The sequence below is a fragment of the Leptidea sinapis genome, chromosome 3, assembly GCF_905404315.1.
Source record: "Leptidea sinapis chromosome 3, ilLepSina1.1, whole genome shotgun sequence".
NCBI lineage: Eukaryota > Metazoa > Arthropoda > Insecta > Lepidoptera > Pieridae > Leptidea > Leptidea sinapis.
In genome coordinates this window covers 7879277-7905058 of record NC_066267.1, presented here as the reverse complement: position 1 = coordinate 7905058, position 25782 = coordinate 7879277, and the positions used below count along the sequence as shown (strand labels likewise).

Here is a 25782-nt window from a genome sequence, read left to right as displayed (position 1 = left end):
TGATACTAAAATGCTATGCTATTAGGTATGTTTAAATTTCTTCATATTATTTTTTTTAAATATTAATCTTACTCTTCGAAATCAGTAATATCAAAATCAATATTGCCCAAATATCACTCCCTCCCTAATAGATTTGCATGTTCATTTGCGTTCCAAAAAATTATTAATTTATTTTTTATGCTGACAGTACCTGCTTTGATGAACTTTACGTTATATGCGCACCGTAGTCTAAGCGGACTTCATTCGAGGGTTGATTCCAGCATTTTCACTTGAACAACGCCGGCGTTCAGTCATCCCTTGTTTCAAAATGATATAATATTAGCATTAAAATGTATTCCTGGAGGATCGTTATAACATTATACGTATTTATTTATCCTACTTTTTCGTTATTTATTCACGAAGAAACAGATAAATCCACAGCCTTTTTGTATGAAAAAGACTTTGACATCAAAACTTTTCCCTCCAAAATTTCGAAAATTGGTGAAAGCGAAGCAGTGTTGGACCCAAAAGGGGATATTCTGTTGAAATGGCGAGTTTACTATTCAATTAATAAAATTCGTTTTCAAATCGTGTTCTCTGACGATACGCAGCCGATGAAATGGATTAGCTTGGGATTCTCTGATAGAGGAGATCTCAACAATGCTGATGTCTGTTTATTATGGACCGACTACACTGGCCAAGAACATTTTGAGGTGAGTACTTACTTCATTCATATTATGTACTCTAATAGATAATTTGAATATTATGAATACAGACTGATATAAGCGCAACTTATTCCAACTCAAAGGTGAATTTTTGAAGCCAGTAGTAGATTATTCACAACTTTAATACTGATATGTTTTTTTTGGTCTACATACATTTTTATATAAAAAATATTGGGTAAGTAACTACTAAGCAGCCAGGTATTTCCAGAAGTTCAGATCTTCCTGGGAAGACCTCTTGGAACGCCCTCGTGTTTCGAAGGAGTTTTGTCCGTTGGTCGGCCTGTACATACCAGGATTACATGAGCGACCGTTCCATGATGAAACGGTCACTCATGATGAAACTTTAATCCTCTGCACTTAGGGTTGTCTGTTATGCTGATTGTGGAAAGATTTTTGTTTAGTGGTAGGTCTTGTTAGGGTTGCCCAGAATAATTCGAATATCGTATTTGCTGGTGAGCAGGTGGCGGCGTGTCAGTCTTGGTGATGGTGCAGGTATCGCTTCTTTCGACTTTCTACAGCACTTAAGGTTTTCTCATCAAAGCATTGTGCGTAAGAGAGCGTATGCATGGACGTATTCCGCGAAGCAAATTGGCAAGAGTGGCATAGGTGGTAGTAAAAGTAAAGTAGTCTTTTGTGGGACGATGTACTTATATGCTTTTACAACAATATCATATATTATTTTTATAATAAACACTGGACACTGTGTCCCTTAATATACTATAGAGCCAAGTCGTTTTCATAGTTTTCTTATTAATTATTTGTTAGTTCGTCTGCAACACAGTTTGGACCCCTATACTGTCAGAGAGAATCCTGAAATTGTAGCCATGTTTTTTCTTGGTAGAAATAAAGGAGGCGGCTTCCTTGCTATACACTCGCATTGGAAGATGGAACAGGAACTGTTTTTGGCCAAATTTATATTTCTACTAGCTTTTACCCGCGACTTCGTCCGCGTGGGATAGTTACAAGGAGCATTATTTTTTATTTGTTTGGCTACTTTGCAAATAATACACACACAAAGTGCTCTACCGTCGCGGCGCTCTTCTATGATACAGCTAATATCCCTGGTCATTGTTGACAGTCTCTTTAATAGTATTTCCCTGCAAACTTACATCTACCATTTCATCCCCATGTAGGTCTAAGTTTCAAAAAAGGCTCTAACAAAATATGTTTATAAATTACTTCTTATCAAGTGCCTAAATACAAAGTTTCCCATGCAAACTTTCATCCCTTATTTCATCCCGTTCATGCCCTTTTTTACTAAAAGTGGTAGCTTACGTCTTTTCTCAAGGTCTAGTCTATTTATGTAGCAAATATAATCAAAATCGAATTCGTAGTTCGCCGTGAAAGCGTCACGTTGTTTGGACTTCCATACATACGAATTTTCATCCCTACACAGGTTGAAATTTTAAAAAGTCATTCTCGATAATGACGAACCAACATACAAACTTTCAACCCCTTCACTTATTTTTTCGCTACAAAAGGGAGCTAGCCCATGTCCTTCTCTATTCTATCTCTGTATTAAATTTCATCTGAATCGGTTGAGTGGTTAAGACGGTAAGCGTAACAAATAAAATTACATTAACATTTATAATATTAATAGGGATGATGTTTTGTTCCTGCGAGAAGATGTCAGCGCATTTTTGAACCCACTGTAAAAATTCTCAATTCATTTACACCTGACTATTCTTTCTCTCCTTCAGACAGTTGTACAAATATTGATGGCGTGCATTGGCTTTCTAGCAAGGTAGGTAGGTAGATACTGTAGAATCTAACAAGTCGTAGTTGAGCTTTAGGGACTACACGCTAAGTGCGTGTTCAGCTCCATTCGCGTTTCGCTGAACGATTTTGATCACACTTATACAGCTCTGCTTCTATGCCGCATTCGACGGCGAACAGCGCTGTACGCGGCGAAACAGCGCCGAACGCTCTCTATAGCTTTCGCATAGTAAAAACAAATTTATCCTCATTTTATGCTGGTTTGCCGCGAAAGGAGAATGGACGCGTACACGTCTCCATACAAAATTGATGTTTTTTATGGACAAAAGCTGAAAAGAGCTGAATAAGTGCGCGTAGTCCCTTAGTCCGACAGTACGATAAAAGTTGTATGAAACGCTGTTTGCTTCGCATACGCAATCTGTTGACTGCCTACCGTAGGGAGTAAATTCACTTTAACACTAGTACTATATTTATTTAGGTTCACTAGGGCACTGCCCTATTGCCAATATGATATGCACGCCCCTGACCTATATGGTAATTCTTTTGGAAGATATGTTTTAGGTATTCTATAACACAGGACCGCACAGAGTGACCGAACACATAATCACGAGGAAAGCCAAATGGTCCAAAGATATGTGTGAAATCTTAATTATTACATTAACTCAAATATATTTTTCGTTTTAGTCTCGTTTTTTATTTGAGATTCCTTATGTATATTTTTGTTGAAGGATATGCATTCGGATGAGAATGGTAAACTTGTCCGTGATGATAAACAAAACTGCGAGGCGTTCCACATCGACCCGAAGACCAGAAGCGTTTACTTCGATCGTTACTTCGACACCTGCGACGATGATGATTACATAATCGAGGTAAGATGGTTGAAAACACAAATTAAATTTGAAACACATAACAAATTGTGAAGTTTACTTAGTAAAGTAGATGTTCTCGGACCGTAGAACTATTATGTGACATAATTTTTTTGCCAATATGTGCGCCAATCAAGAAAGTGCACCGACACTTACCATATTGCTAATGTTGCCAAATGTTACGTAATAATATTCAGAAGTTATAATTTGGTAAATCTTGGCTCTACTAGTAACCTTAAGGTTTTTAGACAATGGGATCATAACTGGCAACTGGTCTAGGCATCCAATTTAACATGTTTTTGCTAAAACATTTCAATTCACATACTTAAACATTAAATAAACACATACTAGGTACTATTCAAAACCGAGAACCCCTACCTGAGAGGCTTACTAACCCTTAGGCTAAATGATCGACAATTACTAGTGGGAGGCTCCTTTGCACAGGATGCCGGCTAGATTATGGGTACCACAACGGCGCCTATTTCTGCCATGAACCAGTAATGTATAAGCATTTCTGTGTTTCCGTCTGACAGGCGCCGTAGCTAGTGAAATTACTCGGTAAATGAGACTTAACATCTTATGTCTCAAGGTGGTGAGCGCAGTTTTAGTGCCCCTCAGAATATTTGAGTCTTTCAGGCGGCACTGCATAGTAATGGGCAGGGCGTGTCTATTACCATCAGAAGAACGTCCTGCTGGTCTCGTTCCTTATTTTCATATAAAAATATCGTGGATCATGGTAAACGAATGCCGTATTGATCAAAAATTACGTCAAAAGAAGTTACTTAAACAGTCTTTTCCTTTTCTAACTTTTTTTTCCTCTGTCTAGGATGGTACAGTACATGTGATATGGGCGCGAGGGAACGACAAACTGTTTTCATCCAACGGCTTGTGTATATCTTGTACTTCGTCATCCGATCACGGCTTTATTCGAGTTCGCCTGTTGACACCTACAGCAGTGTCTCATCAGAGCGGCAATGCAATTCCCATCACCACGAAGAACCTTAAAGTACCAAAGTCCGACACAACATATTGGTGTAAGGTTGTTAAACTACCTCAGTTTATTACTTCGAAGACTCATCATATCATAAAGGTAATTTCTTATGTTTTATTTTTTCTGTAACACGAAGAGTTTTTACTATCGTGTATATTGTGTGTATATCTATATTACGCCCAAGAGGGTGTACTCGAGCCAATGTCGAACAAGGTGTGACGTTGACTTGCCAAATGTTCTAAACTCTAGTAATAATTGAAACTAAAATGCCGGGTTGCGTTAAAAACCTTTGTTAAAAGTAATACAACAAGAAATAAGAAAGAAACTGGGATCACATGTCATCAGTAAGTATTTTGTATTTTATTAATTACAATGTAAAATAACACGATGCGTATGTTACAAAATTTGGTAGATGTCATTGAGTGTCAAGATGCCACGCACACAAACACCTAATAGTTGCCGTTATAAAGAAAAGCTATTGCTCTTAGGTAGTGGAGGATCCGTATCTAGTTGGAGCGCAGCGGAGACCAATCCTTAATCTAAATTCTATAGTAAAAACTGTGATTGTTTTATAATTCTGGCACTCACGAGCTTCAAAGTGAGGTCACAAATTTAGATATTCTTCTCGTCCCGGATACACCGCACAGGGTTTATTCCACAGCTTTGTAGTAGCTTTGAGAGGCGCTTCTAGCAAATCTGCTATCGGCCATTCTATGGAGTATGGTCTTCCAGGGAGAGTTTGAATGATGAATATGGATCATCAATTTTCTAATTTAGTAGGCAATTAGGCAAACTGTTCCGCCGGGAGAAAGCTAAACACTAAAGTGACTATCAACTATTTTTTCGCTCTAAAATAAAATAAAACCGCAAAACATAATATACTAATAATAGATTCCGTTTAAATAACAGAGACTTACATTTTAATGGTTGATCGCTTACTGATCGATCTCACTACCCGACTAGGGGTCTCCCTAGTTTGTCGCAACAAGAGCTTTTACTAAGTATTTTATGCCATAGTTGTATAAGAATGATCGAAAAACGTTAGTGGTGTGGGTCGCAGCGCAATGAATGCCGCCACGAGCGTTGTTGGACCTAAGTAGTTATAGAACATCGCATACTTTTATTGTAATAATATTATTATACTTTTGTTAGTGTTTGTCTTGTTGGTGTTAAATAAATAAATACAATATTTTTTCTACGACTAGGTAATACACACAAGTTTTCGAGTTGCCGCTTAAATGGGCGGGAAATGTATTGTACGAGTATACATTGCTTATCAGTTATGAGTGGTTTTATTTTTGCTTCAAGGAATGGCAAAGGTACACCCATACTGCAGCCTACTCGGGAAATGTGAAAATTACTGCAGAATATACCTACCACGCATCCCGCATCTTTCAAATTATATTATCTACTTACAAAGATGTTTTTATAATTTTTTTTTGTTAATTTTATAGTTGACATTAAAAGTTTTAATGGAAAAATCTAAACATTAAAATTATGTTTGTAATATAATATGTACTACGTATTACCTAATATTTATATGAATCTACCAACCTAGATTTAGTTGTCTGTATATAAAGCCACAGACATAACAAAAAACAAATACTTTTCCATTCTTTGTTATTAGCACTAAAGATACTTATATTTTTGTGTAGTTTGAGTCTACAATAACAAAAGGTAACGAAGGACTAGTCCATCACATGGAGGTGTTCTACTGCGACGCTGACCCAGCATTAGAAATACCACTGTATGAAGGTAACTGCTTCTCGGAAGAGAGGCCAGTCTCCACTAAACAATGTTCAAAGGTGAGTTATGTTACTTATATAAGTTTTTTTTATTATGTTACATTGTTTTTTCTACAAACTTAAAATAGCTCGAGGAATATTTTTTTAGGATGTTTGTTTTATAACGCCAACGAAAAAGAACTTAAATGCGTACATTAGTACACACACACTTTTTTTCTATTAATTGAAGTTTAATTCCTTCACATCTTTCACTTGACCTAGTTTGGGTGCACTTTTTATTTAGTTTTCTCTTGTGACATAATATTGAATGCAGTACGTTTGTTTTAGAAATCGAATAATATTAATTTATAGGTAAAAGCCGCCTGGGCTATGGGCGCGCCACCGTTCGTGTATCCTGAAGAAGCCGGCCTACCTCTGGGAGGACCGGATGCCAACAAGTTTGTGATGCTTGAGGTTCACTACAATAACCCTGAGATGAGAGTAGGTGAGCACCCGCTTGTATAATGATGACAAAGTATTGTATGATAATAGAATTAGTATGTATATTGATAATTTTATAAATAGCCATATTGGACATTTTTTTGTCATTTTCACTGATGGGACCGGGATTCGTGAAGAAATGACATACTTTCTGTACGTGTAACGAAATGTACCTACTATTTCGTTACATTCATGGATTCATGAAGAAATGACATACTTTCTGCACGTGTAACGAAATGTACCTACTATTTCGTTACATTCATGGATTCATGAAGAAATGACATACTTTCTGCACGTGTAACGAAATGTACCTACTATTTCGTTACATTCATGGATTCATGAAGAAATGACATACTTTCTGTACGTGTAACGAAATGTACCTACTATTTCGTTACATTCATGGATTCATGAAGAAATGACATACTTTCTGCACGTGTAACGAAATGTACCTACTATTTCGTTACATTCATGGATTCATGAAGAAATGACATACTTTCTGCACGTGTAACGAAATGTACCTACTATATCGCAACGCCGCAGATTTGCTGACTGATAACTACGGGCTAGTTACCAGTTACCAGCAAATCTGTAAATAAATTAATAGTTATTGCGCCGTTTAGTCTTACTCTTATTTTCAGTTATTCCCTTTTGTATATTTTAAAGTAATAAATTTACAATGTTATATTTGACTTTTCTGTGCTTTTGACAAGTTTTATTAAAATGCGAGTGAATATTCATAGGTGGTCTATGGTTACGTTTGCCAGTAAGATGCCTCTACTTAGAATTTACAATCACCTAAATACTCTGAAAGACGAGTTGAACTGACAGTTAAACCAGTGGGATATCTCGAGGAAAATAAAGCTATCAAATGATTCCTTTTTGACACCTGAGTCTGTATATTAGAAAAATGACCAGAAAATTGCAATTCGCTGGATTTTTTTAACCCGATTGATCGATCTCTATGAGCCTTGTTTTAGAAACTCTCTTTCTTATATTTATTTCATCCTGTGCAAGTAATGTAAAATAAGTTGACACTTGACAGATTGGGTTGACAGCTCCGGAATCACGTTACATGTAACACAACACAGACGCAAGTATGACGCAGCAATAATGGAGCTCGGCTTGGAGTACACGGACAAGATGGCTATACCCGGACGTCAGGAAGCGTTCCCACTGACGGGATACTGCATACCACAGTGCACTGGTGTGGTGAGAACAAAAACAAGAGGATACATTCCTCTGAGCCCCGATTTCAACCTTGAAGTAGAACGCGATTAGAATACTTTGAACTAAGCTTACGACTGTATACGGGTTAACAGATTCAATTCTGGTTTCACCAACACAAACTAAACGCAGTTATAGCCAAAACGCATTTAAATGCTGACTACCGAATTTTGGGCGTTAACCTATTTGATCGCGTTCCAGAGTTGTCACTGTCGTTATCTTAATAGAATAGAAACATTGACATTTAACAATTTTGATATTGATACATTCTATTGCAAATGACATGTAAACTCAGTTTATGTCAACGCTCAAAAGGTGTTGGTGTAATCGCTTTGTGATTAATGGAGATCAAGACCAATTGAACTCGTTCACGTAAAACTGAGTTCTTAAGAACTCAGCTTGAAGTGTCATTAGTGAAATCTTATATATTTTCCTTCAATGAATATATTTTATTATATTTATTTATATTTTTTTTCCTATATTTTCCTTAAACCACAGTCACTGTCACCACAGCGACGCTTTTTCTTTAATTTTGGATTTGAAAAAAAACGATTCATTCAACTGTATGAAACGCGCAGTCATTGATAGATTGACAGATGACGCTTACAATCTTGTGAAAAGCGGAGATAGCAAACTTAGCCGGATTATACTTTGTGGCCAATCGCGATACTGTAATTACTACTATTTCAAACTTATCTTAAATGCGCGCTTCATACTAAACTAAATTTCAATTTTTACTCAGGCAGTCCCGTCTTTTATTACGTAGTATTTACATCCTCTTTGATCATTAAGTTATACTTAAGTTGTGTAGTCTTTTAAAGTAATTTCTGAAGGTACCTATGTATAAAATGGACACACCGCGCAAGTAAGTTTAATCCTCAGTTTGATTATACTTAGAAAAAACTACTACAAACCTGCACTGTCATGGAACCATACATCTAGTTGGATGATATTTAAGTTGCTTGCGTCGCGTCAGTGTTAGAATTCGATGGCAGGAATCATATCAAACCTTACTGTTTAAGCCAATGGATTTTAATTCCAGGGTCTGCCAGAAAGTGGTATCATGGTTTTCGGCAGCCAGCTACATACTCATCTCACTGGTATCGCGGTCTGGACGAGACACTATCGTCGCGGAGTAGAGTTACCCGTGATCAACAGAGATATGCATTACTCAACTCATTTCCAGGAGATCAGGATACTACACAGACCTGTGAAAATTTTTCCTGTATGTAACTGTACTTTCTAACCAAGTATCCACTTTATAGATAGCCAAACTGTTGAAAAAATGTTTGTAGTTTGTTTCCACGTTTATACGACATGGGTACGTTCAAAACATCTATTGACCCTAAGTGATTCCTCTGGTTTTGCAAGAGGGTACGGGCAGCGGTGATCACTTACATAAAAAAAAACCAATTCGCGAGTTATTTTGGAAAAGGACTAAAGAGGAGCCAGAAGGTCACCTGTTGATAAATGCTGCATGCAACTTGCAACTTAAATACGAAAATGGTAGTTCAGTCAATCAATTTGGTAACACCACTGAAAGGCGTTTCATCTTCAATTTGAGTATATTCCCCGTGCGTTGAGAATGGGACTGGCCGCCATCTTTGTGACGTAATAGTAACATTCCAAGCTTAGCTAGCAGGCTTTAAATGACCAATCAAAATACTGAATCCAAGCTGATGTTACGAACCGCACTGTGCGTGACATCGGTGAACCCGATATGTGTTTGAGCAATAAAGGACCAAGAAATAAAGTTACGTTATAGCGACACACGGAAGTGTTGTTAAAATATATATTTTTTAAATGATGGAGATTCAGAATACACACAAGGATTTTGTAGTAAAATAAATTGCTAATGTAATTCTGTGCTTACCTTATAACCTGTATAAACCTTTACGGCCTTACAAATAAAATTGGCATAAAGCTAACTAAGCATAGACCAAGAATATGTAAAATGTTTACAAATAGACATTTTGCTTACGAATTGTTTGTTTTGACGTATATCGTTTCCCGCGTTTATTTGCAAGTCAACTTGTCATTAGGAAAACTTCAGAATTCATTGTATTGACAGTGATGTCAACGAAAATATAAACATTTTGCATTTTCTTTGTTTATCATCTGTTATAACTTCATACAAAGTTTATTTGTAAGGCCGTTATAGTTTTAATTTAAAAGAAGCGCTCCATTAAATTAGATTAGAATAAAATATTCTGGAATATATTCAAAAAGAATATTAAGGCTGGGCTTGCATCATATCAGCTGTTATAGATTAATTTAAGTCATATTTAACGTTAACAGTAACACTGACTTTAACAAAAACTGCGGAATGTGTTGCACCTTCCATTTCCTTGGCATAAGTAAAACTAAAATTAAAAAGTGAAGTCAATATCAATGTCAAATCAATATCGAATAATTATTTGAAACTTTTGACAGGTCGCTATTTAGCTATTGAACATTATCAATACCTTTAATCGGCGTAGATTGGACGGTTTCAGGTAATAGTTAAAGTTGTGGCGTCATCTAAAAATTGTTAAATGGTGCGACTCAATTGTCCGGTACTTTAACATGTTTGTTATTGCTATTATATATTGTAAGTTTAATCCATTATGTTGTTTTAGGGTGATTATTTAAAAACAACTTGTGTGTACAACACTAGTGAAAAAGAGAACACAACGATCGGAGGTCACGCGATCACGGACGAGATGTGTGTAAATTATCTTCATTACTACCCCGCGACCGAACTAGAGGTTTGCAAAAGCGCTGTGGCAAATGAAGCTTTGGAGAAGTACTTCGAGTTTGAACAAAGGTCAATTTAATAGAAACTCTTATAAAGGAGTGATATAAATATAACTAGAATAAATAAAGAATTATTATTAATACAATAGGTTATTTTCTGTTACGTGTTAACTAATAAAATAAATATACAAATTTTTTAAACGAACATGAGAATATATGCTTTATATTGGAACGAGCCAAAACTAATATACATTTCAAAATACGTAAAGATAAGCTGTCTCTAACTGGCGCAGAGTGTCTAAAACTATAAAGACTATTAAAAATATATCTATATAGTTATTGAAGATATAGAGAAGTTGGAAGAAAGAAAGGCATTATATTTCTAGTACTACAAGGATTACAGTATTAAAAGGGAAGTGTACGCGCTTTTTTTAAAGTACCCATGTCGTATCGTCCCGGAAACACTGCACAAGGAAGCTCATTAAAAGGCATAAAAGGCATTTATTTTCTCAAAATTGATTCCTTTAGAATACTTTTTGATGTCATTTCTAATAACTACTAGATGCTACTACCGCGTCGGAAACAAATGGCGCTCTGAGAGAGATGAAGCGGCGCAAGAAACTCGCCCAGCATTCGTTTTTTGCGCTCTTTTCGTTAAAAATATACAATATTGTACAGTCATTTCTATCGCTATAAAATTATCACAATCTAGTCCCAGGCTGTCCGATCATTCCATAGCTTTGTAGTGTGTGACACCACACATCCAGATGGTGGGGATGATATCCTAATTTATGGCGTATCGTGCGAAGGTGGAATTCGGCGGCAGGAGTTAGGTGAAACAGCTCTTCGGGACATAGTTATATAAGAACGGTAAATATACGTCATATGTAATTATTTTAAACCTTATCATCGCAGATCTTAGACAATTTTGAATACAGAATGCAATATGAAATAATATTATGTTGGTACTTCTATATATTTTATCTAAGTACTATATTTTTTGAAATAGTCGCACAGGTTTATCATCCTTCTTGTTAATATTCATAGAATGTTTATTGATCTCTGTGGCTTACAAGTCGCGGGATGTAATGGCATTAAGCTGACATCATTATTTAAGGAAGAACTATTTGTTCCTGTTTCGCCCCGCAAAGTTTAACTATTTCGCCTCGAAAATAAGAATAATGAATAATTTAATATTTTATTCTTTGTTGTCCCACTTTTTGTTCTTTATTCGCCTCGGGTAGTAATTTAAGTGTTTAACAACATGTTTTGTACGGACAGCATACATAATATTTTAATTAATCTTATTTTTGACAATGAATATTATTAATGAACTCAGCAAGTTAGTACCTACTCAATACCAGAAATCAATTAATGGCAACAGGAGCCTTTTTTACCGTTAAATGCATGTGTTTATGTTTATGCAAGTGTATTTAGTATTTTTTTTAGTTATTATTCAAATCGTAATATAAATTACAATAGCCTGGTTTAGGTTTATGAATTTCTTTCATACCATCGTTTGGTCTCAGGTAAGCTATTGCTCTTGTATAATATATTTAAAATATTGTTGTAATTCACATTTCTTTTTCTGGCTGTACAAAAATAACATTTTATGAAGTGACCCGAAACAGGAATAAAAATAAACGTGGGACAAAATTGGAATGTGGGACGAAACTGGAATGTGGGATGAAAACTCGGGGCGAAATGGGAACAAATCGGAAGAACGAGTGCAAGACCTGTATACATATATCAGAGTAGTTTGAAAAAGACTGGAATGCTCTGGGAGCTGATTCTAAACCAAACTGAAAAACCTTGCTGGGGTAGCTGGTCGTCATAACATCATGATGACTTTAGAGTCCGTTTATCCATTACCTACAATTATTTTTACAGATGGGACAACATTTCGATAGATCTGCGCGCTCCACCTCGCGCTAACTACTTGTCGATAACGCCGTGGTCGCCTTTGAGGGTCAAAGCGTTACAAATGCTTTATCAACACTCTCCTATATCAATGCAGTGCAATAAATCGGATGGCAGCCGATTTCAGGTGCAAATTACATAGCTTACATTGGGTTATAGAATAAATAAACTCTTTAACTTTAGGACCAGTTAAAAACTTTAATATTTGTAACATCAACAAATAAAAAAGTTTGGAATGTTTGGAAGTTTTCTACATGTTGTTACTGAAACTCTAGTGGCAGGCTTACCAGCCTATTACCACAATTTATTTTACTTTATTTTTAAACACTCACAAAATATACTTACATATTTAAAAAATGATAACTTTTCCAAACACATCTGGAGTTTCCACTACCTATGTTACAAAAAATAATATAAATAAAATTGTGCTATATACTAAAACAAGATGATAACATTAGATAAGATCATTAGATTTAAAAAGTAAATTAATTTAATCCTTCAACTAAACTTAAAAGTAACTTTTAATTAAATAGGTACATAATTAAAATCAAAATATATACTAAACTGCTTAATTAATCAGTTCTATTTCATGATATTATTTTTGATCAGTAGTTTTTGACTTACAATAAGTGATATTATATCCTATAATCCTATTTTGAATTAAAATATTTGAATTTATATTTGTAATATTCATCACATATTGTGATATAGAGCAATGAAATATATCGGAAAATAGCTACCATTAAATAATATATTATAAGTTTGTAATCTGTTAATAATTTTTTGATATAGTTTATTTTATTATAGTTTATTTAATTTTTAGTTGATAGTTTGAGTTGGACGAATAATCACGACACAACTGTAATCCAGAACCCTACATTAAGGATTGGACTCCGCTGCGCTCCATCTAGATACCGCATCACCTAAGAATAATTTAAGCTTTTTTATTACGGCAACAATAGGTGCTTGTGTGCGTGGCATCTTAACACTCAACGGCATCAAATTTTGTAACATACGCATCGTGTTACATTGAAATTACTAAAATACAAAATACTTACTGATAATATGGGATACCAGTGTCTTTCTTATTTCTTGTAGTATTATTTTTACAAAGTTTTACTTCGCAACCCGGCATTTAAGTTTCAATTATTAGCAAAGTTTAACAGAACATGTGGCGCGTCAACGTCACACATTGTTCGAGTAGGCCACTTGGGCGTCGTGTTAGTTGCCGCACTTTACGATTACGCCTGCGGTATCTAGTTGGAGCGCAGCGGAGACCCCCCCTTAATCTAAGTCCAGAACAATTTTGCAGCCTCTGCATACAACATGGTCCGTCACGGAATCACCGCACTTTTATTTTATTAGGAAAAGCAAACAATTACAACTTACAGAGTACTTAGGTACATAAAGAAATAACATATAAGACTAATAAAATTGTAGTATAGGCTATCCACATCTTACTATGTAAAACTTGTCACAATATTATCCTGTGATCAATGATATTCAAAAGTATAGATAGGTTACCTAGACAACATTCGGTGTTTGATAAATATGCTATATATTATAATCAAGATAAAAAGAAAACTTCATATTGATTATAATATATAGCCATATTGATGATGTAAATTATTTGTACATAAAATAATAAAAAACATACAGACATATCAAAACAAAACCGAAATGTATTAACAATAAGGGTTCCATTTTTACAATTTTACTAACGACGGATCCCCAAAAGTTTTAAGTTTACAATTATTATTTCTTGTATATTATATTATTTATGAATGTATTTTTGTTGAGGGTTTATTACAATAAGATGGGAGAAACAGAAAATGATCCATTGATTCTTCTGCAGTTAGCAAGGGATATACCGAAAGGGTATTGTTACTGAAAGAACTCCTACGCAAGCAGATAGCATTTCCTGTCTACGTCCGCTACCTACCCTAAAACTTGTTTTTGTAGTTTGATAGTTCAGCTATACGCACTTGTTTATTAAAAAATATTAAATTTCGTATCACATTCACTGCAGCAACGCCTTTTTTACATCATTTCCTCGATTATCCCGCAGCAGACAGGGTAGTTGCGATATATTCGGAGTATTATCGTATCGTTCCAAATGTGTCGTTGGCGATTTTTTGAATAGACCTCCTGGTACGTTACATACATACCAAGATTAAGTACTAATAAAATATCAAATAGCCTGCTATTACTAATCTCATTCTATACCACCTTTGACTTTGAAAGCCAGAACTTATTATAATCATCATAATATTATTTAAGAAAGACGCTCACTAACTAACAAGAAAACTCAAGTTCCGCAATCAAGCGGTTACGAACGCTATGTATTCTGCCTACGATTTCACTTCTGGTTGATTAATCTATGACACATGGTATTTGTCCTTGTCGCGCTGCAGTTGACATCATAATCTCAATCTTGCTCGTACCACCACGTTAATAATTCGAGATTTATTTGTAAATAAAAAATAAAATCGTGATAAAATACAAATACGACGTTCTTTTATATACTTTCGTATGGTATGAAATACCTTCACTCTTATATACGAGTATCTTGCAAACATAGTTTTTACATTTTCTTAACACACAGGTTGGCAGTTTAGATTATTATTGTCACGCCACGAATACGTTCCGATTAGCTCGCTGCTATTAGCCGACTAAACGAAATTACGACAATTGTCTGAATTTGTCTGCAACAATTTGCGCGCGCAATGCGATATCTACCTCATTATTATATATAATATCATTGTCCTGTGATATAATAATTGCAGTAGGAACAAGCGGAGGTGACGTTGTGCCTTTGACCGTTACTCATAATAAGTATATTTTCATTTTCCATATTATGGTGAAACAGGTCCATTAGAATGACATACTTTTAAACATTAGAAGCAATGCGATTGGTACGGCAGCACCAGCTTCCCCTATTGTTTACAATCTATTTAATTTCGAAACGATTAGAATTAAGTAGATTAGATTAGAACTACTAGGTCTAGGCCCATCGGTTCTCTTCTAAATTCTTTTATTAGGGTTCAACTTCAGATTCCTTAAACCGTTTTAGGGTAACGACCTTATTCATAATAGTCTGCTAACTTAAAGCATTGCTAATTATCACTCGTGTCTTCTTTTATTGACCTAAGTCAGAATGAGAAAAAACACTCCTAAGTAGCTGTTTAAAGTTAGCGGACCATTTTGAAAAAGAGGGTATATCTTTAGGACTGTTGCGTATCTAACTGCAACGTTACCCTTCTGCAGAAAAAGCGTAACACGAAAATTTACCCTTAGTCGCTATTGTACCCGATGCGAATTTTATGAGTATGAAAAGTTGGACGTAAATATTTATCCTATATATTTTTTTCTTACAGGGAGAATGGGAAGGAATAGTTATACCAAAAATAAGATTACCGTTGAAGCCCGAACAAAGAGCCTGCTTAGTTTAAAACTGGAAGAAGACGAAAAGAGTTACATAGATTTAACAAAGTGTACATTATTTGCTTATAAATATATTTATATGTAGATTTAATTTATTTCGCGTTGGATAGCTACGCTAATCCATTGGCCGAAATAGTATCTTTAGCACATTTACCGCGCCTCTTGGCCTGATGGACAAAGAAGTATATGAATATGAATTCTGTGATTATAAATATTTTGCAACGTTAAAATAAATTAGACTATTTGTTAAATATTAATGGAAATTTTTCAATATTAACTGAATATCATGTTTACTTCTTAATAAAATTATTGCAATAATAACGTATTTTATGTTTAATTTCTTTGTCCATATTTATAAAATATTTCCAAGAGCATGGCCGTGGCATGCTGCATTTTATCAAGCCACTAATCTGAAAGTAGCAAACATAGCACCTAATATTTTCCTTCTTTTTATGTAATCGGTTAAAAACTACTGATCAAATATCAGTAAATATAAAACAGCTTATAATAAATAAAGTTTAAAAAACTCGCTTTATTTTAAATTCAACTAAAAAGTAGAAAATAAATTTTAATAAATTTAAATTGAAAATATTGTAAAGAAATATATATTACATTATAAAAAAGCGTGGGGTGCTTTTTAAGATTTTATTAAAATAATAATTCTTTTACGCCGCACGATTTTTTTTATAATGAAATATATTTTTTCTACACTATTTTCAGTTTAAATTTATTTATATTTATTTTCTATTTTTAGTTGAATTTAAAATAAAGCTTGTTTTTTAGTTTTTTTAACTATTAATTATTTTTCATTTTTTAGTTAATTTTTTTAGATTGAATGAAGGGATTTTAATATTTGCGAATAAAAATATTTTAGTTATATTGAAAGATCACTTAATTCAGTTAGCCGGAGATCACCCAACTAGCTCTTATAATAATTAGCTCAGTTAAATCACGCATTAATAATTTATAATGGAAACAGATTACTTAAACAGCGCCATCTTTTCGTAAATAAAAACATTACTTCAACATTACAGAATCATTTGTATACGCGTACGTTCCATGATATTATTTCATAATTGCCTTAAAAGTTTATTAAAATGCTGCTAGATGGCATGAAATACAAATTCACCGCCATCTATTCGCTTCTAAACGAATTAGATACTATAATTTTGTGGAACTGTCTTGACATGTCGCGAGGTTCCTTTTTAGTTTACAATAAATTACTAGATGGCGCTTATTAGATAATTATTTATTTAAAAATTAATTATAATGGCATAAATCTTATTTTGCAAATTAATCTTATTAAATAAGTGTATTGTCATCGGTCCTCGATAAATCTTCAAGTTTGAATGAAATCTGGCCGTTTAAAGTGGATCAAAATCGCATCTAAATGAGTCAGTTTCATACATACATACAAACATACAAGAGAAATATATAATAATATATAAAGCGTGTAAAAATTCTTTGTAGCTTACAATTCTTTGATTGAACTGCATATGCAGAAGCTGAGAATTATGAGAACTTATTAGAAACTCCAACATATTTGATGAGTTGCTCCTGACCGCATTTATCACACGGAGTATAATTCTCAAGGGCTGTTTAACATTATTTCAACTTCTCACGACGTATCACAACTTGGAAATCATGCTCACCATCCGTCATTCCTTTATAGTGCGGTATTCTATGCACTTTCTTTCACGTACAACTAAGTTTACAAAACGAAACAACATACTAGCAATGCTTTATATTTTCTCCGGTGTTGCATGAAAGTGTAAGGTGCGGTTTACCCATACGCTTGTTTGTTCCCTCTTCGTTATAAAAACAAGTCTCAGGCCACTACCGCAGAAAAGAAACTACCACAATGTTACCAAAATAGCAATCATAGAGTGTAGCTCGTCTCAATATTGAAAGAAAGAAAAAAAGATTAGTTGTGACGATATAGTACAATAAAACAAAAAACAGAATTGAGGAGTATTATTTTCTATACGTCACAAAGTGGTCCCAACTCAGCATATTTGCTGGTTTGAAAAACAGCGCTGGTCTTCCGTTGGTCGTCGCCTTATAGATAAATAAATAGTATTGGGCAAGGTTCTATTTTCGGACCGTTCCAATTTCTAACTATTATACAGTACTTATGTATTTTACATATATGAATTAAATGTAACCACATACTTGTTATAGCATTTGCTGACGATATACAAAACATGAACGAAATCGGTGCACTAAATAGTTCAAAATGTAGACTTTTAATTTTGAGCGAATATTAACATGCTGTACATTGTAAAATCGGGTCACGGGGTTACTGGGTCAACACTCAATGATTCAATGAACTTTAATCTTTGCACATCAAAATGCGATGTTGCCATTCCGTGCTCTTCAAGTTCAAAGACACTAGTCGTTTGTCGGATAGAGCACGAGCGATGTTGCCTATTCGCTCCTCGCGGTGACTTCAAACGCGTCGGAGCGTCCTACAGCGAAAGAATGCGAACTGGCTTAGGGTAAGGGCACAATTTATCGACAATCTTCTTTTAAAGGAAATAATACCCGATTCAAAAAGCTATTAAAATTTAAATACTTAGCGCACAGTATTTCTAGAAATATCATAAAAAACCTTAAAACACTACGCTTACTAAAATACTTAGCGTATTCAATGAAATGAAAATTAATTTATTTAAATTATTTATTTTTGCTTAAGTACAAAAGAGATAATAATTATAAACAAAGGAGTAATAGTAAATAACAATAACGTTTTTAAGCAGTCGTTCGGAAAACTCCCAGCAACGCCAAATGATCTAGCCGTTCACAGAGCACTGGATCGCCGACAATTCGAGCAGCTTTGCGTTGCACGCGGGCAATAGGTTCTAGCTGATACTAGGGTGCGACCAGAGATGACAACAATACAGGCAACAATATCTGGTGTTCCTGCGCTTTTGGAGACCGCTAGAATCTAGGTCAGCTTCAAGTATTACCGTGATCTATTAATGACCCCCAGCTTCTTTAAAGTTAATTTGGCTTCCTTGACACCTTCCAGATGACCTGTAGACATGACCGGACGCGGTCTTCAAAATCTACTCGCAACCAGAGAGTACATCCTACCCTTGAAATTGCCGAAACGTTGACAGCAGATATTCTCACCAACGAACACACATACCCATATTATTATTCACGTCCGTTTTTTTTGTGCGAGTCAGGATTTAATCCGAACGAGTCTGGTCCGATCGTACTATCGTCATAGGACGACAGCATGACTGCCAAAACCCTTTTAGTCACTCACAACTCACAAAACAGTAGTTTCGTTAGTTTAATCGTAAAAAAATACTTGCTAGAAGTTCATTAAATTTATAATTTAAATTATAATAACATTCGAAAAACACAAATAGTTGTATCCTATCGTTGGGTAGGTATTTGGTAATGGTTGCTAAATAATGTTAAAAAAGTATCGATAAACTATAACTGTGAGGTATTCCCTATTAAAGACTTATTTTTTTCGTTATTTAAATGTTCACTACTTCAGTCATCACTCATCACTCATCAGTGACCATTGTACCGCAAGTCTTCTGGGCGAATAGATTATGTGTTTGCGTTTCGAATGAATCAAGCTGAAATGGACACTTTCTACAACTGTATGGGTGTAGATGTGTAAATTGTGTTTTTAAGTTTGTTAATTGTTATTGCTGTTACGGTGAATTTGACATTTATTTTTTCTATGACGTTTGCAAATACGGGTGAGTTTTTTTTAATATAAAACAAGATGCACAATATTGAATTTAAAGTTCAGTTAGTTTATACCGAAATAAAAGTGTTCGTAAGAATGAACATTTTATTAATAAGAATTTTTATTTCGTTGTCGCAATTATTCAAACAAATAAAAGGTGAAACCGACGATCCAGAGGTCAATGTACGTCGTCTAAACAGTACTGCTATCTCTTAGTATATTTATTTAAATATTTATTTTGTTTGAAAATTTCACTTTTTCAATTTAAAGTTTTTAATTAAATAATAAATTTTGCCATAGTTCTGTGGACTAGTATTACTTATATTTTTATTTATTTCATTGGTATGCAGACCATACTGTATAAGAATATTGATCGGACGAATGTTATATAAAAAATATTAAGCGGTGTTGTTTGCAGATGATACTTATATTCAAAGTGAATCACTTTTTTATGGATAAAATTCGCTTCTACAAGGTGCTGATACGGCGTTTGACGTTGAGTCAGCCTTTGCGATGGTTGTTGGTGGTAATTCAATCAGGGGACTCAAACCTGCATCTTGCCACTCAAGCATCCTACATCATATGAAATGTGAATGCTGAATCTACTTCGCATAATATAACATACCTACATAACATAACATGTTTGGTGCTTTAACATTTTTAAGAGAAAGTGACGAGACGAGCAGGACGGCTAAATCCTACCAAATGATTTAACTTGGAAAAAACGTTTTATAACCTTTTTGGATTCTATGATAGCATAGTATTATAATTTAGCATGCGGTATTCACCTTAAAAGGTAATGCATTTAGTAATAAGACCCTTGTAAATTAGCATAATAATTATAAATGTATTATTTTAATTACCACTGGTGAATCTAAATAAATAAATAAAATAAAATAAATAAATAAATTTCTTTAGAATTACAAGAAATCGACTAACGAAATCAATGACGTTTATGTATAGAACATTACTGAACGAAATACGTATACTGTATTCGCCGAATTAACCAAGCACTGTGATTTTGCGCTTCTACGTGATTGGTTGCAGATAAGACGCTAAGGCTGCTATCACAATGGTAGTCATAACTATTAGTCCGTCGTTGCCTCGTTAGAGTAAAAGTGTTCTGTGGTCGTTGCACTACGTTCAGACATCTCTCGCGGTCATTGAAATTCTTTATTGCATTTTATTACAGTATATTTTTAACCTGACTTGCTTTTCATTTTAAATTACTAATTATTCCTCACTAAAGCATTAGCAATTTGAACGAGCCCTATTCATTGACATGAGTTGCAAGCGTTAGTGGGCAGAGCTAGACATTTTTCTGTCCTTATCAGTTTATTATTTATATGCTAATCAGGGTCAGTGAAAGCGCTTTAAATGGTTTCCTCCGTGAACAGAGTAAAGTGGTCAATAAGAGATATTTTAAAAACATTTTTGCTTCTTATATATTTTATTTAATAATAATTAAAATCAAGCGACAGGCAGCATACAAAATGCCTTACAAAGGTAATGGTACCGAAAGTTTTAGTTAGGACTCCTTTCAAATTAAGTAATATTGTTTCATAATCTACCAAATATAGTAGTCAGATAAAATATTAATTATAATCTTTAATAAGCCTAACTTTCAAACAAAAGTTTATTTTGCCACAATTAACTGTATTGAAAAACCTTTTGCAATTCAGGAACTTTATTCGGGCTGAAATATAAAACATCGTTTTAATTTTATATTTACACAATTGAAAACATATAACGAATTAAATTACAATACAAATATTTGTATATACATTAGTATTTTAAATGTGTCGTTTCAAATTCAGTCCATAATGTGATAGGACCCCGCCCTCCTCCACTTGATCAGTTATTAAGAGACAAAAGAAGTTATAAACCATTATATAAATATATTAAGAAAACAATTTTAGCAATATAAAAGTAAAGTGATTAGTAAACTGTGAAATAAAAAGCATTAGAATTATAAGACGCGACTTAAAAGTCTTTGTTACCAGGTCATAAAATTAAAAATATGTATTATGAATTTATGATAGGAATTGTCAAAGTCATTTACCATTTATGACATTTTGAATTTACTATCGTGATCCGCGAGTGGCGTCTAATAAAAGACTATAAACATATTTAAGTTTCTATTTTCTCACTTGATTCTATTATTTTAAGTTTGTCAAGTTTCACTATAAGTATTTTTTATCTTATCGTAGTGGTTTAATTTGATTTTGCCCAAACTTTGCTTATTCTCATATTAATTTAGTAATAATGTCCAAGGAAAAGGAAGTTGGTTTTAACAATGATGATTCTCCTAATAAAACAAATACACACCTTCAACTTCCCAGCCCAATTATAACCCGTAGAAATCGAACTGCCTCAACGTAAGTATTTTTTATTTTATTGATTTTAGTGTTAGTTTATTCATTCATTCCCTAAAATCCTTACTGTTACAGATCTGAAAGAGCTCTAGGAAACCCTGAAGAAGTTGGTAAAATAAAATCGTTCTGTAGGGAAAGAGGCCACGGTTTTGTGACTCCAAATAAAGGTGGAGAAGATCTATTCATTCATATCTCAGAGTAAGTATTCTTAAAATTTTATTTCAATTTATTCAGAAATTAAACTTTGTGTTCTTATATTATGATATTTTCTGTTTTAGTGTTGAAGGTGAGTATGTTCCACTACCAGGTGATCAAGTTATATACAGACTATGTCCAATACCACCAAAATTTGAAAAGAATCAAGCCGTCCATGTGAGAATTGTACACCTCACACCTGAAAAGCATTTAAAATGGAATGAACCACCATTGTAATCAGAGATTTCAGTGCATTCATCAGTTACCAATATAATGTTTTTCCACTATATCTGTATTGAATGTAAGTTCTTGTAGATTTCTAAGTTTGTCTTTTTAATCCTTGAGAACAAAGTTCTGCTAATTTAATTTAAACTAAAAATATGCATAGAAGGTAGTTACAGTAGTCATAAAATGGGTAAGTGGTGCTAAATTTTTGAAAGTTTTTTCATCTGCTTTTTTATATACCTATTCAATACAAGTTAAATGGCTTGTAATGGTTCTCACGATTTTATATTGAGGAATATGAATGCATTATATTATTAATTTATGTATGCCTGGCCTAACCATTGTTTGGTTTCTTAATAATAATGTTGTGATATAATTTGCACAAATCTTAGTTTTTTGCATCAGGTAACAAGCACCAATTGTTTCAAGTAAACATTATTGTTATGTTAGTATTATTGAAAAATGTAAGAACACAGAGTATTTTACAACATTGGTTCCCAGTAGATGCCAGACATAAAAGCTTTGTACCTTTATGTACATTGTTGTTTTAGTTTTAATAAATATAATCTAAATATACATGGTAAATAATGTTTTGTTTCATTTGTCACCATAACTCCAACTTATTTGTGATAATTGTTCAACATGACACAACCATCAAGGCCTAATTCATTACCGCTTCTGCCAAATTTCAACAAGAGGCCTTTTTACTAAAGTGAGAATGATAATTATTATTGTTGCTGCCAAATTACAACATCTCACTAAACACCACAAAAAATAACATTTGGATGAGTGGCATGTTATCTAAAGTGTGATTCTCAAGGTCTCAACATCTGCCCTGTTTCCAAGTCATTATAACATGGGTATGTCCCTGCATACACTCTTAATTAAATGCATACAATGTTCTTGTGATTCCTTTGTTGTTACAAAAGCATGTGGATGGGAGCACAATAATTTATCATCAGGTAACATGAATAGCATAATGTACAATAAGCAAGGCAAGATACACAAATACTCCATCCTCTCCTATAATAGTATGTATTAGGAAAAATCATCTATGTACTTGTAATATGTATGTTAGGCAGGTTTGCGATCACAATAAATGTTGATACTCTCTCCAAAGGAAGCTGCCACTCATCATCTGTTCCTTGTATCCCTTAGTTGCCCCTTACGATACCCACAGGAAGAGGGGTGGTGCCATTCTGGATAGAGGTTTATTTTAATAAGCCTAGACATTTTCTAGGTCTATATACTTCAATTGATTTTAAACTTAACAAAAAAACAATAATAAATAGGCAATAACTTATGTAATGATGTTTTATGAAATATAATTATTTATTTAATTTTTGGAGAAAACATTTAAGTATTTTATTTTGATATGAATTTCAGATAGAAAACCAATTTTATTTTTTGGTTAATTAAAACATGACTGCAATTTAAATATTAAAGGAGGTGCAGTAGTATAAATCCTTCAAATGGTCTATCAATTTACCCATGTCAATTCTGTATCATCAATTTATTTAGGTACTGATACCATCTGAACATATGCTGCAACTTTATTATAAAATTATATATTTTGCCCTGATATCTTAAAAATAATTATTGTTTCTCATGTTACATACATGTAATAACTATAATGAGCAAAACGTTGACAACATTTTGAATTTTCATTATATCTTACACATAATGTGGCCTTATGTTTGGCACACAGATAACATTTGATATATTGTTGTTATCTATCTCTATCAGTTAAGTGTCTAATGTGTGCCAATATGATGCAAGCCAGCCTGGCTTGCATCATTTTGGCTGTTATAAGGTTTAAGTCAAATTTAATGTTAGCAGTAACACTGACTTTAAAAAATAATTTTAAGCTAAATGCTTATTTACTTTAACTCTCATTGGTTAATTAATTTGAAACAATTTAGCTTTACTAGGGAATGTTCAACCACAGATGCAGGTGTTTAACTAATCAAAATATTTTTGATACCTGGGAGGAATCGGAGAATGCACTTGGCATCTTCTGTGATTAATCTAAGGCTTTTGATTGTGTTCAACATTCAACTCTGGTCAGGAAGCTATGTCACTATGGCATAAAAGGAACTGCGCTTGATCTTCCTGATTTCATATCTAAACAATAGAATTCAGTCAACATGAATGGCAGATCTCCTGGGACTCCTCTCAGTATGGGGGTACACAAAGGTCTATTCTTGGACTGTTCGTCTTCCTTATCTATATACAAATGATCTTCTGACATCGTCTACTGGTTTAGCGCTAATAACCTATTGTTAAATAGCAAGAAAACGAAATATATAAAATTTCCCGTACCAAATGTCAAAAATGTAGATGCAAGTGTTTTGTTACACGAAGAGGTGATAAAACCGGTAGAATCTGCTATATTTCTTGGCATTACTCTGGATTCCAAATTACAGTGGGGCCTCCATATTGAAGGTTTTTTTTTTTTTTTTTTATTTACTAATTTTCCAACAGCTTTATATATACCATTACAAGAGACTTACAAATATGCCAATTTAGGATTAAGAATAATAGTTACAAAACTTTAATAGGTATACATCTGTAATTTTATGCTCATATTAATACATACTAATATTATTTAAGAGGTGTGTGTGTATAGTGTAAGTGAGTGAGGGTGTAGGTGATTGTTTTCGTGTTTATGTTATACAATTTTATTTTCGTGTGTTTTAAGTATTGAGATTTCGTGTAAAAAGCGTTGCTTAGACGTCGCAAAAATGTCAGTATCTGCGTACTCGGTATTATATAAGTATGTTATACGTTTTAAAATATTGTTCTGGGCATAATTTGTGGTTACTTGGGAGACGTGAAACAAGGCAGTGTGACGGGTTCTGTAGTCCGGTATGCTTAGATATATAGATTCTAATCATTCTGAACAGTCTATAAGGTTATTCCATAACATATGGAGTAACAGTAAATCGCTTTTTTTCCGCCGTATAAACAGAGGTTCCATTCTAAAGCGTACACAGACATCGTCATAGGTGTCGAAATGAGAGTAATCCTTGAAGCACAAGAATTTAACAAACTTCTTTTGTATAGACTCAATTTTGTTTATATGTACTGCATAGTGAGGTGACCAAATACATGATGCATAATCAAGGATACTCCTTACGTATGTTGAGTACAGAGTTTTCATGGATGTTATATTTGTAAAAGATCTAGGTACATGTACTTACGTTTGATAAATCCGAGTCGTTTAAGAGCTCCATTAGTTATAATTTCAATGTGTTCAGACATCGTTAATTTAGAGTCCAGTGTAACACCAAGATCCCGAACTGACTTTACTTCTTTTATTAAGGAGTCTCCTATCTTGTACGTAAATTTAATCGGACATTTTTGCCTCGTGAATGTTATTTTTTGGCATTTGCTGCCATTTATACATATGCGATTCTTGGTGTAATATACTGCCAGATGATTCA

General features: G+C 33.8%; 2 protein-coding genes across 2 annotated transcripts; both read left to right on the top strand.

Annotated features, from left to right (window-relative positions):
- The first annotated feature begins 268 nt into the window (after window positions 1-268).
- LOC126979368 (tyramine beta-hydroxylase) lies at window positions 269-16151 on the top strand. The gene is made up of 10 exons (XM_050828614.1): window positions 269-692; window positions 3149-3289; window positions 4113-4376; window positions 5933-6082; window positions 6374-6506; window positions 7545-7711; window positions 8769-8951; window positions 10345-10532; window positions 12353-12509; window positions 15760-16151. The coding sequence occupies exons 1-10, from the start codon at window positions 330-332 to the stop codon at window positions 15832-15834; spliced, it is 1821 nt and encodes a 606-aa protein (XP_050684571.1). The 5' UTR covers window positions 269-329; the 3' UTR covers window positions 15835-16151.
- A 5469-nt stretch (window positions 16152-21620) lies between these two features.
- Window positions 21621-22924, top strand: LOC126979365 (cold shock domain-containing protein CG9705). The gene is made up of 3 exons (XM_050828606.1): window positions 21621-21919; window positions 21992-22114; window positions 22195-22924. Exons 1-3 carry the CDS (start codon window positions 21807-21809, stop codon window positions 22346-22348), a joined length of 390 nt encoding a protein of 129 aa, XP_050684563.1. The 5' UTR covers window positions 21621-21806; the 3' UTR covers window positions 22349-22924.
- The last annotated feature ends 2858 nt before the right edge of the window (window positions 22925-25782 follow it).

What these genes read in the sequence shown, in the direction of transcription:
- LOC126979368 (XM_050828614.1), top strand. Translation starts at nt 330, where the DNA reads ATGTATTCCTGGAGGATCGTTATAACATTATACGTATTTATTTATCCT. An exon ending in AGACTCATCATATCATAAAG is followed by an intron (nt 4,377 to 5,932) that starts GTAATTTCTTAT and finishes ATTTTTGTGTAG; the next exon opens with TTTGAGTCTACAATAACAAA. An exon ending in CCACTAAACAATGTTCAAAG is followed by an intron (nt 6,083 to 6,373) that starts GTGAGTTATGTT and finishes ATTAATTTATAG; the next exon opens with GTAAAAGCCGCCTGGGCTAT.
- LOC126979365 (XM_050828606.1), top strand. Translation starts at nt 21,807, where the DNA reads ATGTCCAAGGAAAAGGAAGTTGGTTTTAACAATGATGATTCTCCTAAT. An exon ending in AGAAATCGAACTGCCTCAAC is followed by an intron (nt 21,920 to 21,991) that starts GTAAGTATTTTT and finishes TTACTGTTACAG; the next exon opens with ATCTGAAAGAGCTCTAGGAA. An exon ending in CTATTCATTCATATCTCAGA is followed by an intron (nt 22,115 to 22,194) that starts GTAAGTATTCTT and finishes TTTCTGTTTTAG; the next exon opens with TGTTGAAGGTGAGTATGTTC.